This window comes from Cnephaeus nilssonii (assembly GCF_951640355.1).
Source record: "Cnephaeus nilssonii genome assembly, chromosome: 9".
Lineage (NCBI taxonomy): Eukaryota > Metazoa > Chordata > Mammalia > Chiroptera > Vespertilionidae > Cnephaeus > Cnephaeus nilssonii.
In genome coordinates this window covers 59,699,929-59,719,514 of record NC_137080.1, presented here as the reverse complement: position 1 = coordinate 59,719,514, position 19,586 = coordinate 59,699,929, and the positions used below count along the sequence as shown (strand labels likewise).

The 19,586-nt window shown below is 36.7% G+C and overlaps 1 protein-coding gene and 2 long non-coding RNA genes across 4 annotated transcripts in view; 2 read left to right on the top strand and 1 right to left on the bottom strand.

Annotated features, from left to right (window-relative positions):
* Nucleotides 1–3,804, bottom strand: part of LOC307104966 — a 65,056-nt gene extending 61,252 nt beyond the window's left edge. The window contains exon 1 of the long non-coding RNA XR_013813962.1: nucleotides 3,715–3,804. This is a non-coding gene — a long non-coding RNA (uncharacterized lncRNA). The remainder of the gene's footprint in view (nucleotides 1–3,714) is intronic.
* Nucleotides 1–19,586, top strand: part of LOC307104965 — a 544,872-nt gene that overhangs the window by 236,743 nt on the left and 288,543 nt on the right. The window lies entirely within an intron of this gene.
* IRAK1BP1 (interleukin 1 receptor associated kinase 1 binding protein 1) lies at nucleotides 4,013–18,783 on the top strand. Of its 2 annotated transcripts, none has more exons than XM_079780279.1 (4): nucleotides 4,013–4,867; nucleotides 9,143–9,208; nucleotides 14,687–14,817; nucleotides 14,921–18,783. In XM_079780279.1, the coding sequence occupies exons 1-4, from the start codon at nucleotides 4,385–4,387 to the stop codon at nucleotides 15,189–15,191; spliced, it is 951 nt and encodes a 316-aa protein (XP_079636405.1). In that variant the 5' UTR covers nucleotides 4,013–4,384; the 3' UTR covers nucleotides 15,192–18,783. The 2 variants fall into 2 exon arrangements, with proteins under 2 accessions (XP_079636405.1, XP_079636406.1); XM_079780280.1 differs by having other exon boundaries at nucleotides 4,013–4,915.

Below are 19,586 nucleotides of genomic sequence, written 5' to 3'. Positions count from 1 at the left end.
TCTGTAACCTATTAGAAAGTAAAAAACAAATCTGGAAATAATGAGAAAAGACAAGATGGAGAGCTATTTCCAGTGTCTAGGATGTGTGTGAGATAAGGTATGATCTAATCTTCTTTCATTTCTGGAAATCCTGAATCCAATTAATTACTTTTTCAAACAACAACAACCTCACTTAAGACAATAGTAACAAATACTTTACTGTTCTTCCTACTTGTTCTAGTCCTGCACTCATCCCTTAACCCTGTCATTCAGTTCTCAGTGAAACAGTTCTTTGAAGGTCACTAATAAATGTCTAAATATTGTATTTAAAACATATTTCCATCCTTAAATTTTTTGAGATATTTGGAATCACCCGTTATAACTTGGGTCCTGTCAGAAATTCCAAGTCATACAGGTCGACAGAGCAAATCCAACAAAAGATGAAAATAGTACATCTGGGACACCAAGCATGAACAAGATAGAGGACGTAAGCAAGCTGCATGACCAGGTAACCCAAACTTCCTTGCCACCTACCAAGGTTGCACTAGAACACCATTCTCAGGTCACACCAATGGTTATATGGACATTCTTGTATGAACAGTTAAAGGAGGAGGAAAAAGCCTGAGCTTTTATGGATAGGTTTATAAATAGGTTGGCTGGATCAGCAGGTTCCAGGTGGAAATGGAAAGCAGCTGCATGATAGCATCACTAAGGGTGTTTTGAATAACTACAGAGAGCAAAATTTTTTCAAAGGTTGAAGCTTTGAGCTGTGCACCTACTGATTCACTTTACGGGGAACTCTATAAATTCCTTAAGGCTGAAAGCTATACAGGAGAGCTTTGAATTCTTCTCTATCATCCACTATTTTCAGTCAATATTCTTAATTTTAAGATAAAATTAAAACTGAATCAAGGTAGTTATGCAAAAAAGGGAAGGGGGAGATTTTATGATAAGGATAGGACTATTTTTTAGAGCTACTGGGCAGGAGTGAAAGCAGGCCTAAGGGAAATTCCACAAAAAGATTGGAATTACACCTGGACTCTTCCTGTATCTCATCTCCGTTTCTTTCTGAATGTATGATTTCCTCTCTCTCTAATTTTCTGACATTTTCTGCTTCTCCACTATAAATGGTTTGTGGAAAATTGACAATCTATATCTCTCAAGGTTGTTGTTTTTAATATATTTTTACTTATTTCAGAGAGGAAGGGAGAGGGGGAGAGATAGAAACATCAATGATGAGAGAAAATCATTGATTGGCTGCCTCTTGCACACCCTCTACTGAGGATCCAGCCCGCAACCCAGGCATGTGCCACTGACCTGAATCGAACTTGGGACCTTTCAGTCTGCAAGCCAACGCTCTATCCACTAAACCAAACTGCAACGCTATCTCTCCAGGTTTTATATGTATACTAGAGGCCCAATGCACGAAATTCGTGCAAGAGTAGGCCTTTCTTCCCCCTGGCTGCCAGCACAGGACCCAGGCTTCCCTTGCAGCCTAGGCTTTGTCCAGAAGGTCGTATGTTAGGACATCCGGTCTAATTAGCATATTACACTTTTATTATTATAGACATAAATGTATGCCATGATCTGACTTCAGAGAGACTGAATTTTTAAAATTTGGTGTAAATATGGATTTCCATCCTAAAAACAAAACCAAAAAAACCTCTAACTGGCCCAGCTTAACTCAGATTCCTATTTTGGGTACAAATTGTGTAAAATAAAGTCATCTTACTAAAAATGGTTGCTCAAGGATCAGCCTTGACTTTGACAGAAAACTAGGTCACTGTGAACTGAATATTCATTCTCTGTTATCCTTCCCTTTTATCTGCTATATAGTTCTATCACCACAAACTATTCCATTCTTCTTTCAAAATTACTTTCATCTACACATATCTCCACTCCCACTATCTTTATTGTTTACCAAAATAATAATCTAGAAAAAGGATATTTTATTATAGTTAAATCTGCATTCTTTAACTACTGGTGAGGATAAGCTTTTTTCCCCTGTTATAATAATTAGTATTTCTGCTTCATTGGTTTGTATTATGGACTGAATTGCGCTCCTCCCTCCCAAATTCATATGTTGAAGTGCTGACCCCCAATATGATTATATTTAGAGATAGGGGCCTTTCAAGAGGAATTTAAAGTTAAATGAGGTCATTAGGGTGGAGCTCTGATCTAATAGAACTGGTGGTCTTTTAAGAGGAAGAAACATCAGGAATGCTTGTATACACTGGAAAGGGCATGTGAGGACACAGTGAAGTTTTCTGAAAATCAAGAAGAGAGGCTTTAGAAGACACCAAACCTGTCAACACCTCATCTCAGACTTCTACCCTCCAGAACGGTGAGAAAATAAATTTCTGTTAAGCCATCCAGTTTGTGGTCTTTTGTTACAGTTTGTCTGTTTGCCACTGTTCATTATCCATTTTTCTTCTGGTAAGAGCTCTCTAAACATTAGGCTATCAGCCTTTTGTATAAAATAAATATTTTACAAATATTTTTAATTTACAAATATTGTTCCCAATTTATTTTCCCCCTCATCTTTTTTTAAAATATATTTTTTCACTGATATCAAAGAGGGAGAGGGAGGGAGAAATAGAAACATCAATGATGAGAGAGAATCATTGATTGGCTGCCTGCTGCACACCCCACACTGAGGATCGAGCCCACAATCCCGGCATGTGCCCTCATCAGAATCCAACCATGGCCTCCAGGTTCATAGGTCAAGGCCAGGCTGGCCAGGCCCCCCTCAGTTTTTTGTTTTGTATACTGAAATTTTTTTTAGTCAAAATTTTCATGCCTTTCCTTACAGTTACTTCATTTGAAACTGTGCTTAGAAAACCCTTCCCAGCCTAACTGGTTTAGCTCAGTGGATAGAGCATCGGCCTGTGGACTGAAGGGTCCCAGGTTCAATTCCGGTCAAGGGCATGTACCTTGGTTGCGGGCACATCCCAGTAGGGGTGTGCAGGAGGCAGCTGATCAATGGTTCTCTCTCTTCAATGTTTCTAACTCTCTATCCCTCTCCCTTCCTCTCTGTAAAAAATCAATAAAATATATTTAAAAAGAAAAAGAAAATCCTTCCCATTCCCAGAATTATATTTATATTCACCTATATTTTATTCCAATATTTTTGTCTCCTCTGAATTTTATTTTTATTATATGATGTAAGAACAATTCTTTTTTCATATAGCTAACCAATTATTCCTATATCCCTTATTCATTTTTCCATTTATTTGAAATCTGTTATCATTTCCTAAATACTTATATGCATTTAAAACTCCTGCTGCTTTTTACTTATGGCATTAATTCAGTAATTCACTTTGGAGATTATTTTTCTATATTTATCATTAGGAAAAATTAATTACCCATCAAGTTCAAGAAACATTCATTTCTCTCAGGTTATTAAAAATATGGGGGAAATTTTTCATGTTTTTAAATTAGAATACTATCATATAATTGTTTTTAACTAATGATAAACATCAAAATAAATATAGACAAAATTAACCAAATGATAATCCAATAAAGGGGAAGAGAGTACCATCTGCTTTAGTTGCATTACCTTACTAGGAAAGAAAAATAGTACAGAAGAAACTACTTGAAGATTGGCAGTAGGCTTTTTCAGGCTCCTTTTGTGAGAACTGTTATCCTTAAAAAAATTAGTTATTAAAATTTTTTTTTTCCTGGGACAGGAGGACTAGATGTTTTTACATACTTAGTGGTAAGGAGAAAACCTACCTAATGGTGATCAGTAAGTTGAGAGTTGTGTTGTTCTCTCAAGAAAAGGGAATAAATAAAATCTAAGTCGAAGAGGCCAGCAATGTCCAGGTGGAACGCACTTGATACCGCCTACATCGCTCCAGTCCGTATTTAAGGCCAGAACAATTCCAGGGACTTTCGAGAAAGTTCGAGCGACTCGAAAATCCTGCCAAAGCTTCAGCTACTCTTACTACCCGTTTTCTTCTCTCGGCTGTCCATTTGCAAGCCCTTGACCACCACGTTGCAAATGTGAATCGTATTATCAGCGTGGCTTTTGAGACCATGAAAATGAATTCGAGGACTCGCACTCCCAAAACCAAAGCGGCGAAGCAGTCCAGGCCCACAGGCACCTCTCGCGCACCGAGGCCAACAAGGGGTGCCCCGAGGGACGGCGGAGTCAGGAAGACGCGGCTGAAGCCCATTCCAGACTCGCCCCGGAGAAACGCGGGAAAAAGCCGTCCCGCCCGCTGGCCGCTCGGGAACTTCCTCCGAGGTTCGCCGGCGAGAGGCGGGCGAGGGCGGCGGGCGCGGAGAGGCGGACTTCCCCGAGAGGAAGGCCGCGGAGGAAGCCGACTACGACTTTTGAGGGCCCTGGGGTGAAGCTGTTCAACACTAGGACGAGCCGTTCCGCCAACACCGCGTGAAGAACATGTGGCGAAACTCTCCGCACAGCGCCGCTCCCGCCCTCTGGAAGCTCCCGGGCCTCCCAGCCCTTCCCGGCAGCCTCTGCGCCGCGCACACGGAAGCCCCTGGTGCGTTTTGGCCGCTTCGGCCGCCGTCCGCCCCGAGTTGCTATGGTAACCCCGCCGCCATCACTATGTCGTTGCCACAAGCTTCTCAGTCTCGGATGTTCGTGGAACTGGTTCCCTGGGCCGACCGGAGCCGGGAGAACAATCTGGTCTCGGGCGGAGAAACGCTGCCCATCCTCCGCCAGCCGCTCTCCTCGGCACCGGTCCAGACCTCGGCCCGCGAGGTGCACGTGAGCGGCGCCGCCGAGGTGTCGGCGAGTCCCGACCGGGCGCAGGTCGCGGTGCGGGTGAGCAGCACCAAGGAGGCGGCCGCCGAGGCCAAGAAGAGCGTGTGCCGCCGCCTGGACTACATCACGCAGAGCCTCCAGCAGCAGGGTCTGCAGGTGAGAGCTCTGCGCGGGAGGAGGCGTCTGCAGCCGGGTCGCCACCGACAGATGGCAGAGGTTCTGGTCCCGACGGCGCCGGGAGCGGGGTGGGTGGAGGTGTGGTGGGGCTTGGGCATCGGGGGCGTCTTTGTCGCAGCGGTGTGACCGGGGCCTGGACCCGGCAGAGTGAATCCTTCTCCCGGCCTTCTTGAGGAAAGTAATGACTGGCTGCGGTGACTTCTAAAATAAGAGAATGAAAATTGCGTAGGGTTTTTTATATGGCGATATTTGCTGCCATAGTTTGGTTTTTACCCTTGAAATGATGAACTGTTAAACTTGAAACATTGGATGTAAATGCTTGCCTAAGTAGTGTGCTGTACACTAATCGTTTTTTTTGTTGTTGTTTTTGTTTTGTTTGTTTGTTTTGATGCTGCACCATGGAATTGGCAAGTGAAAAGCATGACCTGCTTCCTCCCAGCCATGGAAAGCTTCGCATGGAATGGTCCTTCATTATTTTTTGGCAAACAGTAATGGGGGTGGAGAAAGGGGGTCCTTGAAGACCCAAAAGTTTTCTCCAAATTTTTTAGTTTTAAGTTTTAAAAAATTAAGCTGTTATATTGTAGATGCCGCCTATATAAAATACCCCTACCTACCCGATGTCTATGAAATCACTAGATAAATCTAACCTTAAGCCTACTTTTAAGAACAGAATAAAAAAAATGAAGCAGCCTTGTTTAATCCATACAACAGCCTCATTAGGCAGGTTTTAATATCTTCATTTTCCAGATTTAAAGAGGCTAAGTAGTAAGTAATGTTCTGAACGTCAGCCAGGGCGATATTTGAACTCCTGTACTCCTGAAACCAAAACACAGCTTGCTTCCGACAATGCCAGGCTGCGGATAATTAGAATGAAAAAAAATCAGAAACCATAGAATGGATCAACTCTCTCAATTCTTTCGTTTTACGGAATAGGACCCTAAAGGCCATAGTTGCGATTGACCCAGAGTAACACTTGAGTTTATGAAAGTGCTTCCAGTTTATTGTTAGAAATGACACATCCAAAAAATCAAGTCTTTAAGGAGAAAATACACTTGTACTGCATTTACAAACATAGAGTTATTTTTAAAATAAGTTGTAAAAGAATGTCTAAGTGATTTTTCAGTTTAGAAGAATTCAAATGCTAATTAAAATAATGTGAATAAAGTGAATTTAATGTTTTTACTATGTAGAGAAATATTTTCCCAGAAAAACTGCTGCCAGTGCTGTAGTCCTGTTTGAATATTACTAATTCTTGTTACTTACATAAAATGTATACTACTCCCACATGACTAACTCACAATATGTAAAACAAAATAAATTACTATGTCCAGGTTACAGTTAAGATTACATTAAGATTCAGTGTTCAGGGCAAGACATACAAAGGTCAGTAATCTTCCAATTATCTCTGCTAATGGAGAAAAGCAGTCATGTAGGTAATTTGTTCAATAGGTAATACAAAAAAATCATATTACTTTGCAGGATGAATTATAATGGGTCTTCACAAAGCCTTTATTTATTTTAAACTTTGGACTCTTGGGTTTATAAACATCACTCCCCTGTTTAAAGGGCTCCTCATATTCCGAACTCCTTTGCTTTATAGATAGAGCCTAACTCTATCATTTCCTGTCATCCTTCTCTCCTGGTTGACTACTAGCTGACTCCCTTTTTTTTTCTTCAAAGAACTAGCCCAAGTTCACCTCCTTGGCATTATTTTCCTAACATAACAGTAGTCCCTGTCATGCCACACTCCACTCCCCACTTGTAATAAAACTTATCATTCTGTATTATATGTGTTGTTTTACTTGTCTCTCTTCCATATTCTAAACCTCAGTAGAGAAGAGATCATTTTGCCTCTTGTTTGCTTTGCATTCATGGGTTGTGCTTCATATATATCACATGGTGCATTCTCAGAAAATGGTTTCTGAATGAATAAAAGAAAAAATGAGAGAAGCATAAACAATGACTTCAACTATATTACAGACCATATATAGTTTTATGATCACATAGCTTCATGTCTGAAGGCATAAGCCTCATTTTTTAGGGTTTTCTTGGAAAATATTTTAAAGTTCTAGGCAGTATTTACTTTCAATCATCAAACATTACTAGGCATTCCCTATCACTGTTCAGTTTAAAACAGCACTTAGTGTAATGTGTAATTCTTTTGTTTTCTGGTTTGTAGGTTCCTCTCACAGGCTGTAAGCTCCAATATCTGCCTCTTCATAACTGTATTTTTTTCAATAAACATGTAATGGATGCCTTAAGCATGTTGCTAGGCACCAGAAATGGGGAATGAGTAAAATTTAGGTTCTGAAGGAGTCTGACGATAGGAATAGACTATACTTAGTAGGTGTTGTGATGAAAGTATGTACGTGATACAATATAGTAGTGTAAGAAAAGAAAGCAATGTTCATTTTACTTGAGGAATTCCAGAAAGCTTTCATAATGGAAATGACACGTGTCAAATCTTAAACAGTGGCTGGCAGGAAAGCATTCCAGTTTCACACTGGAGTGCAGCAAGTATATGTGTTCAGAACACTATGCACAGTTCCCTATGGCTAGGGCACAGGAGCACCTAGGGAAAATGGAGGGGAATCAAGCGATAAGACTGAAGAAGAAAGCTGTACACAGAACATGAAGGAAGGCCTTGTGTGCAGTACTGAGGAGTTTGGATATTATTGACAATAAAAAAACTTTTTACTATTGCTAGACCTTTTACAAATGTTATCTTATGTGATACTCGCATCATATGAGACTGGTAGTTTAGTTGCTGCTTTAGAGATGAGAACTCCCAGGATCACAGTAATTATTGGCAGTAGCTTGTCCAAGGTCACACAGATAGGAAGTGGCAGAGTTTAGACTCCAGCCAAGAACTCTGACCGCATGCTCTAACCACTAGAGTATATTGCTGCTTTAATGTCTTGGTAGAAGATATGTTTATGTTATAAAAGAATATTAAATGACAGAAAAGTTTCATGTTAATCAGTGAATAAAGCTGATCACAAGAAATATAGTACAGTTTCATTTTAAATTTATCTGTATTCTAAATTTCCTACAGTCAGCAGTTATCTTTATCATAAAAATGCATAAATATTTTCATGAGAGTGACAGGCATTAAGCTATAATTGGAACTTTAGTTAAAATTTTGGGGTTAAAGCTTTTTCTAATTTTTCTGGATAATATAAACTGCTTGAACTTAGTTTATATCTTATATCTTAAAATTCAGATGCAGGTAGGTCCCGTACAAAAGAACGTATAATTAGGTCCCAGCCAAGTAGCTAGAGTGTCATCCCCATACACCAAGGTTTCTATTTTGATCCCTGGTCAGGCACACAAATCAACCAATAAATTCATAAATAAGTGGAACAACAAATAATGTTTCTTTCTCTCTAAAATCAATCAATAAAATTTAAAAAGAACATACAATTAAATCATTATTGAGCATAATAATCTTTATATTTATTTAGCATATATTTTGAAGGATACAAAAATTTTGTAAAACATAAGGTCTGCCTGTCCCCAAAGATGAGAGTAAGTAAAGAGTTCATTTTACTAAATTTTAAAAACCATTTTGAAAAGTAAATAAAAAATTTAACATTTTTATCAAAATTGTATACCTGTAATTTATGCAGAGATTTATAAAGCATTAATATTTTCAAAAACTGTTCTGGGTCCAATATTTTAGAAAGCTTTTATATTAAAATAGCATAGCATATTTTATATTAAAATAGCAAGGCATCTCCATTTGCTTAGTACCTTCTCTGTGTCAAGCACTATATATATAACTTGTCATTAAATCCTCAAAACAATTGTGTAACATATACTTGGTATTAACCTAATTTTATAAATGCAGAAACTAAGGCTCAAAAAAATTGAGTAACTTGCCCAAAGTTGCATACTATATTCAGTACATTTGTATTAAATTATTTGTAAATTAAATATATATTTTTTAAATAGTTTTTTACTGATTTCAGAGAGGAAGGGAGAGGGAGAGAGAGGTAGAGACATCAATGATGAGAGAATCATTGATTGGCTGCCTCCCGCATGCCCCACACTGGGGAACAAGCCCGCAACCCAGGCATATGCCCTGAACGAGAATTGAACTGTGGCCTCCTGGTTCATAAGTCAACGCCCAACCACTGAACCACACTGGCCGGGCTGAAATTAAATATTTAAAAAACTCTTAACATTCATTTAGAATAATTCCATTTCGTTGCCAGACATTTAGTAATCATATCCTTGTACTTTCTGTTTCAGGCAGAAAATGTAACTGTGACAAAGGATTTTAGAAGAGTGGAAAATGCTTATCACATGGAAGCAGAGGTATGAACTACAAATAATTGAAAACAGCATGACTTTGTGTGAATAATTTGCATTTATTTTTGTTCTTGAACTGAAATGTACTGGAAAAATGTTTCTCATGTTATTGATAAAAGGTTATTTTTCTCTAAATCATTTTTGGTGTTACATATCTGTGAGCTTTTTAAAATAAATGTAATGAGATATACTTAAGAGAAGTTGTTTTGAAATGGAATAAAAATAGCAAGGGGGAAGTGGCAGTTAATTACCACCTGAATAAAATTTTAGTAATAATTATCATTACATAATAAGCAGGAAACCCTACAAGAGAGAAATTTCTTTTTAGATAAAAAGCAAATTAATAAAGTCATACAAAGGATTGAAACACTTTTTTAACATTCTTTTGTTTCACAATGCAGTTTTATTGTGTTGTGGTAAGAACAAAATATTAAAAAGAACAAAATATTTTTGTATACTCAGTAATAACATTCACTTCCTACAACTGTGTATACTTTTTACTGATCTCTAAAGATTTTATGATCAGAATTTTATGAATCAGAGTATGTTACAGTTGTGATTAGGTTACAGGACTGCTGTCTGTTTCTGATTAGGAACATCCTGGGGTATGTGCGTGGTCCATGCTTGCTGCCTTGCCACAAGAAACAAGAATGTGGTTAGAGTGGAATCTTATTTATCTAGTCAGAGAATCTTTGTCTTTAGAGGTGGCAAATACTCAAGAAATCACCTAATCATACCTTCAGACAGATAATATTTTATTATCAGAAAGTAAATTATTTAATGTACAGAAAGTACATTAGAGCTACTTGTTTTATTATAAGGCATGGCTAAATGAGAACTTGGCTAAACTCTGCTCCTCTTCCTTCTGCTGTACTTACCTTTTTAATGTCTTGTACTCAAATTTCTTAAAAGAGAATCTGATTATATTTTGTATAGGGCCCCCTGGTACACAGAACTCATATCACACAATTCAATACATGCTTGCCCTTAAGTCAGCATCAGCAGGATGGTGGGCTCACAAAGTAAAAAACAATAGTGTGGCTTTATGGATGTGGATGTTGTGAAAAGTAATACCTAATGTCTTACACATACCAAGATTCTCATGGACAGTTAAATATATCATTAAGATTAGATGGTAGAACATTACTTTTCATGTAATATCTGAAACTTTCATCCTGAAAGGCACTCTAAAGATTCTTTATCTATCCTTCCACCTACCATGCTGCTGCTGCTTATCTATATACTAGAGGCCCAGTGCATGAAATTTATGCACAGGTAAGGTCCCTAGGTCTGACCGGCAATCAAGGCCGATCAGGGCCTTCTGGCTGCTGGCCGGGGCCTTCCTTCCCCAACTGCCGGCTGCCAGCTGCTGGCCAGGGCCTTCCTTAGTTCTGTGCCACCCTCTGGTGGTCAGCGCACATCATAGCAAGCGATCAAACTCTTAGTCTCCCAGTTGAACTCCTAAGGGGACACTTTGCATATTAGCCTTTTATATAGATAGATATAAAAGCCTAAGCGACCCGTTCGACTGGTAGCTATGACACGCACTGACCACCAGGGGGCAGACGTTCAATGCACAGGCCTGGAAACATGGAACAGACTGATGAATCTCAGAGGGAAGGAGAGAGCAGGGAGGGCAGGAAGAGATTAACCAAAGATATTATATGCATACTAGAGGCCCAGTGCACGAATTTGTGCACCAGTGCGGTCCCTTGGCCTGGCCTGCGGGGATCAGGCCAAAACCGGCAGTCCAACATCCCCCAAGTGGTCCTGGATTACGAGAGGGCACAGGCCAGGCCAAGGGACCCCACTGGTGCACGAATCTGTGCACTGGGCCTCTAGTTATAAAGATAAGAAGATGGAAAGTTAGAAATTATTTAAGTGACTTCTTTAAAGGTGGATGAATGGTGGTTATGTGTGAGGAGGGGATTTGGATTAAAAACATGGGCTTTGTAGTTCATATATCTCCACTCTTCTCCACTTTTCGTGGAAAAGAATGGAGATATAGCATACTCTCAGTGTTAGAAGGGATTTTAAAAGCCTGGGATATAAAAGGCTGAGTAAATGTCTTTTGAATAGAAAAAGCAGTATAACCACCCAGGCAGTTTTCCCTCTCCTTTTCATTGCATGTTTGCCATTGTCAGGTGTTTCCCATACATTATCTCAGCTAATTTTTTTTAACTCTTAATTTTTGTTGTGGAATACTTTATACATAGATAAGCATGAATATAAAAGGCCCATTCCATTTTCAGACATCTAGTAAATACAACATTTTCTGACATTAAACCAGCATTGACTCATTAGTACTCATCTTTTATTAGTAGTATACCTCTCCAAGAACAAAACAAAGCTAATTCTTCTTCCTTGAAGTACACACTTGCAGTTCAGTATCATATTGATGCTACTTTTTTCTTCTCTAGCGATAAGATCCCCAGTTTCTTTGGCCATTTCTTGTATGAGAAACTCTTTCTTTAGTTAACCATTACAGCTAAAAAAAAGTGTCTTTCTCACATGCTGCTTTTAAATAATGTTTCTGCTTATCTTACACTTTGTTATTCCTGTTTTAAAATGAATTATAGGATTTTACATTTATCTCTGGATGATTTTATCCACTAGATTTGATCTATATTTCCAGCCTATTGGGATCGTTTTTAAATCTCAATTTTATCAAGTGTGTTTATTTTTAGTACTACCAGCTTTATTTCAAGTGCTGATTTGATCATCAGTGTTCCATCTATGTAAGTAATTAAAATACTGAGTAGCATTAATCAACTATGACTGTAAGCAACAATGTTGCCATGAAGACTGTATGTCAGTATATCCTAAGGCTTGTATGAATATATAGGTAAAATGAAAACCCTCTATGGCTATGGTATTTCTCTGGTAATTTACCAACTGGGAAGTCAAATTTAGTACATCTTCATTTGTTCTTAATGATTTCAAATTTACATGTTCAATATATTGGCCTTTGGACAGAAATAATTTGGCAGTGATTCTGAAGGTAGAGTTTAAGAGAACAGTATAGAGTTGGTGAATTTCACTCTCAGGAGTAAAAGCAAAGTTAGAAGTCAGATGAGTTTTCTACTTAGTGTCTCAGCAAGAAACTCAGTAATTAGAGTCTGAATGTATGATTCTAAGGACCTTGCAAGATTTCAGTCTTAAATTCTTATGTCTTTATTTTGTTACTAGAGGCCCAGTGCACGAGATTCGTTCACTCGGGGCAGGGGAGGGTTCCTCAGCCCGGCCTGTGCCTCTCACAGTCTGGGAGCCCTCAGGGGATGTCCGACTGACAGTGACATGTCCTGTGGGAGTGCACTGACCACCAGGGGGCAGCTCCTGCATTGAGCATCTGCCCCCTGGTGGTCATTGTGCATCATAGCAACTGGTCGTTCCATATTCGGTCAATTTGCATATTAGCCTTTTATTGTATAGGATTCCCAAAGGCCTACCTGGAGGAAGCCCTGCATGCACTTCTTCAGAGACAGGAACAAGGAAGCCAGGGAGACTTGAGGGGGAAGACAAAAATAGGTTATGGCAGTACCAAAAAGAAAAGAAAATATGCAAAGTGCTGAGGCCTACAGCAAGGATCAAAATGAACCAAAGACCCTATTTTCTTTCCTTTAATAGAAATCTTTTTTCCCCTTTTCTTATTTCTTATAAACTAAATTTTAAAATATTCTGTTCTAGAATCTTGCCTGGGATTGAAAGGTGTCTAGCCCACTAGACTTAGTTTGTTCAGTTTTATCTGCCCGCCTTTCTTTGGAAATTAGAACTACACATATTTTTAGGGAGGATTTTGGCCTGTACTTTATGGTAATTTAGGTTAGCAATTATAATTCAGAAGTCTTATATGCAGAACATTTCAATAGCCGAGATTTGAAGATGAATTTATTAAAGACACTTAAAATCTCCCCTATTTTGGAATTCAGTTTCTTCATTACTGAAATGCTAAACTAATGGGGATTCTTCTTGACCAGAGATATGAAGCATTTATATGATAATCTCAATCTGTTTTGTACTTTAATACAGCTAGTACAGGCCAATCTAACTTACTACATTAATAAAATAAAAAAACACCATATGATCATCTCAATAGATGCAGAAAATGCATTTAACAAAAATCCAACATCTATTCCTAATAAAAATTCTCAGCAAGCTAGAATGGTAGGGAACTTCTTCAAACTGATAAAAAAAACATCTACAGCTAACATCATATTTAATGGTGAAAAAACACTAAATACTTGTGCCTAAATCAGGAACAAGAAAAACATATCTACTTTCAAGACTTCTATTCAACATTGTACTTGAAATTTTCTAGCTAATGCAGTCAGGCAAGAAAAAGAAATAAAAGGCATCCAGAATGGAAAGTGAGAAGTGAAATTGTCTTTATTCATGGATAACATGACCATCTATGTAGAAAATCTGATGGAACCTACAAAAGAGCTATTAGAATTGATAAGCAGCAAAAATATAAAATACCTAGGGATGAGTCTGATTTTTAAAATGTGAAAGAGCTATAACTGTAAATTACAAATCATTGCTACAAGAAATTAAAAAAGACCTAATTAATGGAGAAACATACCCTGTTAGTAATTTGGAAGTCTCAATATCATTAAGATATCAGTTCTTCCTTAATCAAATATATATAGATTCATTATAATCCCAATCAAAATCCCAGTAAGCTTTTTAAAATAATAGAAGTTGACAAAATTATTATAAAATACCTTATTTACTAAGAATTTAAATCATACAGAACATAGTCTTCACTGGATAGCATTTATGATTAAAGGCAACTGTTCTGCATTGTATAAGATGACTCCGAAGGTCAGGTCACCCCCTCTCTCTTTGCTACTCCTGCCTACTCTCGAGTACCTGTACTTTTTTGTTTTACATATTAAGCTTGTGTAAACTTTCTTTAAAAGAAAGGTTTAGTCTGCTTCCTTAAAAAGGTTTTTAAGACTACAGTTTTAAGTCTTGCTGAATATAAGGATTCTCCCACATATTTAAAGAAAGAGGACATAATGAAATAGATGTTTCCACATATAAATCTGAAAATAACTACTAGAAGAAGAAACATACCTAACTGACAGCAGTGAAGTGAACTATGATGTAATTACTGCTAATCAGGAAGCTAATGGCATAGATTCGACTAAGGAGTCATGAAAAATTTATCAGAGTTAGAATTCAGCCAAATAATAAAGTTAAAGGACAAAAGCCTCCAATTCTCTTTCATAAGAAAGTCCCTGACTGGTTTAAAACGTATTTTTAAATATTCAAGTTTATATTAGATAAAATTCATAGGCAAAAATAAATTTAATAACAAAATAATTTAGTTATAAGTATCAGCTAAGCTTTTTATATCTGTTACATACTATAAAATGACCTCAGTATAATATGGCTTTACTTTTTAAACTCTAATTTAGAGAAAATTTTGAAATAATGTATCAGGCATGAAAATAATTTCAAGTGTCATTTCATTTGCAGGTCTGCATTACATTTACTGAATTTGGAAAAATGCAAAATATTTGTAACTTTCTTGTTGAAAAACTAGATAGCTCTGTTGTTATCAGTCAACCCCAGTTCTATCATACTCCAGGTTCTGTTGAAAATCTTCGGTAAGTTCAGCACAACTTTAAATTATCAATTAATTAAACAAAACTCTTCAGTGTTACAGTTCATTGAATGTCATATTAATAATCTCTGCATTTCATTCCTAAGACGGCAAGCCTGTCTTGTTGCTGTTGAGAATGCATGGCGCAAAGCTCAAGAAGTCTGTAACCTTGTTGGCCAAACTCTAGGAAAACCTTTATTAATCAAAGAAGAAGAAACGAAAGAATGGGAAGGCCAAATAGATGATCACCAGTCATCCAAACTCTCAAGTTCATTAACTGTACAACAAAAAATCAAAAGTGCAACAATACATGCTGCTTCAAAAGTATTTTTAACTTTTGAAGTAAAGGGAAAAGAGAAGAAAAAAAAACATCTCTGAAATTCCAACCAAAATATATTGTGTTTGTATCTTTTTGTCTATTTTTATACTTTTTATAATGTTTACTTTTGCCTGAATATATATATATATATTAGTATATAAAGTGTTTCTCCCCCAAATCTGTGAATCCTTAATATAGTTCCACAGAATACTTATGTTTATTTTCTATTTTGAAAATCTTACTGTGGGAAATACTCTTTGGAAATAAATATGTGCACACTTGTATATACTGAATTTATATTAGTATATGTGTAATTAATTTTTATATTTCTATAAGAAGAAATATTGACACAGTTATTAGTATGATCATTAGCACTAATAGAAAGAATGAAAAGCAAAACATAACTTTTGATAAAAGGATAAGGAAGTATATTATGAAAATATTTTGATACTAGAAATAAAAGGTAATATATGGACCAGACTCTCTTCATCAGAGCTTCTTTGATTATACCAGCACTCTCCAATACAAATATAATGCAAGTCACATAAGTAATTTAAAATTCCCTAGTAGACACATTAAAAAAATTTTTTTAAAACAGTTGGAACTAATTTTAATATTTTATTTAACAAAGTATATCCAAAATATTATAATTTTGTTATGTAATCAATATATTAAAAATAATTAACAGGTATTTTATATTTACTTTTATACTAAGTCTTCAAAATTCAATGTGTATCTTAAAGCACATTTCAATGCAGATGCTAAATTTTCACCAGAAATTTATGATCTATTTTTAAGTTTCCTAAAGTGTAGTTGAAACAATACATTCACATACCCAAGTTGTTCCAAATATGCTTAAAAGATCTAGCAACTGGATCAACTATCTGTTTTCAAATTAAAATTTTAAAAAATTTAAAATTCAATTCCTTGGTTTTACTAGCCACATTTCAAGTACTCTGAAGCCATTAGTGGCTAATGGTCACCATGTTGAACAGTGCAGGGTTATACCCTGAGATAATACTTAGGCTATTTGAGATGTAACCATGTACATGGCATTGCTATTGAATTACACATTATTTACATAGACTTTCCATTCCCCACCATTCAGCTCAGGTCCCAAGGTTTTTCTTTTGATAGATCTTGATACTTATATGCCAATATTTCTTCCCTACACCAACATATTCCAGTATATAGTTTCCATCCCCACCTTTCTTAAGTTACACTGGAAGTTTTATCCATCTCTTCTGTAATGTCCTTAGCAGGAAGAGTATGGAAGCTAAGATGAAAAGTTTTAGAATCTGACATCACTATGGTCAAATCCTGACTTTACTCCTAGAGTGTAAGCTCCCTTAGAATGGAGATCCAGTCTTTCTTGTTCACGGCTGCATTCTCAGACCTAACATAGTGTCAGGGCCAACCCAGAGTAAGTTCTCAAGTATTTGCTGAGCAAATTTACCAGTTTCGCAAACTTTGCAAGGCACTTGAATCTCTTTAAGCTTCTCTTTCCTCACTAATGAAATAAAACTAACAATACTTACTGCTATAAGATAAAGCTGGTGAAGCTGATAAAATGTAAAACCATGAAAATAATGCAGCCACTCAGTACATGGTAGCCATTATCAACTGCATTCTCTGATTATTGTCAAAAGTTGGCTTTTCTGCCTGGCTGGTGTAGCTCTGGTTGAGCATCAACCCATGAACCAGGAGGTCACGGCACATGCCTGGGTTGCCAGCTAGATCCCCATAGCAGGTGTGAAGGAGGCAGTCGATCGATGATTCATCATTGATGTTTCTATCTCTCCCTCTCCCTTCCTCTCTCTGAAATGAATAAAAACACATATATTTTTTAAGTTGACTTTTCTAAATCTAACGTTAAGATGAATTTTTAGCCAGATTAAAAATAAGGTTATAAGAAAAACAGTTTAAGATATAATGAATTTTTATTTCAAAAAAATGTTAAATTATATCTTAGTTTTTATTTATCTAGTTGGGTAGAAAAGTACAATTGGAGCTGTACATAAAGGGAAAAAAAAACTTTACACACAAAAATTTAACCATATGGCTAGATTTTTCTTAGCCATGGCTTCATTATATTCTTGGTTCTGTCATATTTGTATGTTCCAACTTAGCATGAAAGAAAACAAATTTGATTTTAAGTTATCAAACACATTTTAGAATTTACAGAAATTTTTAAAAATGTTGCTTCAAAAAATAATTCTGTAAAATGAACAGTCATACAATTCTATAGAGCAGCTAAGAAAATAAATTCTTCAGACTGGACTGGTTTAAGTATGATACCCTGTGTACTAAGGGTGTATCATATTTTGTGGACAGTTGATGGCAATTTAATTTCTGACACATGGCATATACTGGAATCTCACAGTGAATTACGTAGTGGACCTGTGCCACAAAGCCTACCAGAATAAACCTATCCTGAACTAAATCCTAACAAAATTCCTTTCTTCTGAACCTCCTTTTAAAAAATCTTTCCAATCCAGCCTGTGTGTTTGAGCATCGACCTATGAACCAGGAGGTCAGGGTTCGATTCCCAGTCAGGGCACATGCCCGGGTTGTGGGCTTGACCCTCAGTAAGGGGCGTGCAGTAGGCAGCCAATCAATGATTCTCTATCACTGATGTTTCTATCTCCCCTTCTCTGAAATTAATAAAAATATATTTTTAAAAATAATCTTTCCAGAAAGCAATAAATTCTAATTTTGCTTTCTTTAAAAAAAAAAAATTCTAATTAGGATATCTGAAACGAAACCACTACATTCTAAGCTCCTTTATAAAAGGAAATACTATTTAAATAAGGTTTCTAAATATTACTGATAAAATTTAGGATTCTATTTAGTTACATGCTAAATTAGTGGGGGTTTTTTTGTGTTTTTTTTGTAGTAGCAATATGCCTTACTTTTATCAGTATTCTTATTTGACAGGTAATTTGAGTTCAATGTAAATAAATAAGGCCTATAAAAATAAATAAGACCTGTAAAATTTAAGATGCTGTACTTCATATCCCATAACTGTTATGTCCTCCCAGGAATGTAGGTCAAGGTTATCCCAATTCTGTCAGGCTTGATGAGAATTTGATAGTAAGGAATACTTCTTACTGGCTTAACCTTTTGCACTCGGATGTCGAGTGTGACTCGACACGGTTAGCATCGGTAGCAGCTCGTATGTCGAGCCACACTCGACACGTAGTTTCACCGCGGGGGGAGGGGGATTTTTGTCTATTTTTCCAGTATCTTTTCTTGTTTTCATTAGCATGAAAGGACAAGTAAAATGTAAATGCCGTCTCGACTAATGCCAAAAAAGAAAAAATGAAAAACCGATAACGCATGTGAAATTTATTAGGAAACTAGTACATGATCTTGTTGGAGAATTCAGAGATGGTACACTAACTTCCAGGGGTAGATTATTATCCACTAACTTAGAGCAACGTTTAGATGGAAAGCTCCATATAATCACACCTCACCCTAACAAAAAACACAAAGATTGTGTTGTTTGTTCTAACAGAAAAATCAAAGGAGGAAGAAGAGAGACGATTTATATTTGCGAAACATGTGAATGTAAACCAGGTCTTCATGTAGGTGAATGTTTCAAAAAATATCACACCATGAAAAATTATAGATATTAAAATTACTCTTTGAATGTATCAATAATTTGAAATATAAAAAAATCCAAATAAATAAGTTTGTATGAAAAGAAACTCCAGTTTTTTATTCTACTGCCACGCTTTGTAAAATCTGGGGTATTTAAAAATTAAATCCCGAGTAGAATAAAGGAATTGAGAAAAAAGCAAGCGAGTGCAAAGGGTTAAAGAAATAAAAATGTGAATTATGAGGTCAAAAGTGGGATTTAATATATGATGCCTATATTATAAAATTATATGGAAGGAAAATGCTTTATTACTATTTCCAGAAAAAAACTATATGTATTATAGTTGAACCCTGAACAACACGTTTGAATCATGCAGATCCACTTATATGTGGATTTTTTTCAATAAATACCTGTACTGTTTCATTGAGCAGTTTGGAATCCACAAATGTGGAGGGCTATGCCATTCTTTATAGGGGGCTTGAGCATCCTCAGAAATCCTGGAACCAATCCTCAGCGGATGCTAAGGGACAACAAAGTTTTTGGGGAGTCAGAAGTTATATGTGGATTTTCACTGTGTGGTGGGAGGTGGTCGGTATCCCTAACCCCCACATTCTTCAACAGTCAATTGTAGTTTAATTAAAATAACATAAATAGCCCTGGCTGGATGACTCAATTGGTTGGAGCATTGTCCAATGCACCAAAAGGTTGTGGGTTCAATTCCCAGTCAGGGCATACCTAGATTGTGGGTTTGATCCCCAGTCAGAGCACATACAGGAGGCAACCTATCGGTGAGTGTTCTTACAGCAATGTTTCTGTCTCCCTTCCTCTCTCTCTAAAAATCAATAAAAATAAA

Bases quoted from the DNA above. Each gene is read 5' to 3' on its own strand.
- IRAK1BP1 (XM_079780280.1), top strand. From the start codon at position 4,385: ATGTGGCGAAACTCTCCGCACAGCGCCGCTCCCGCCCTCTGGAAGCTC. The intron at 9,209-14,686 runs GTATGAACTACA...TTTCATTTGCAG, and splicing joins CTTATCACATGGAAGCAGAG to GTCTGCATTACATTTACTGA. The intron at 14,818-14,920 runs GTAAGTTCAGCA...TTCATTCCTAAG, and splicing joins GGTTCTGTTGAAAATCTTCG to ACGGCAAGCCTGTCTTGTTG.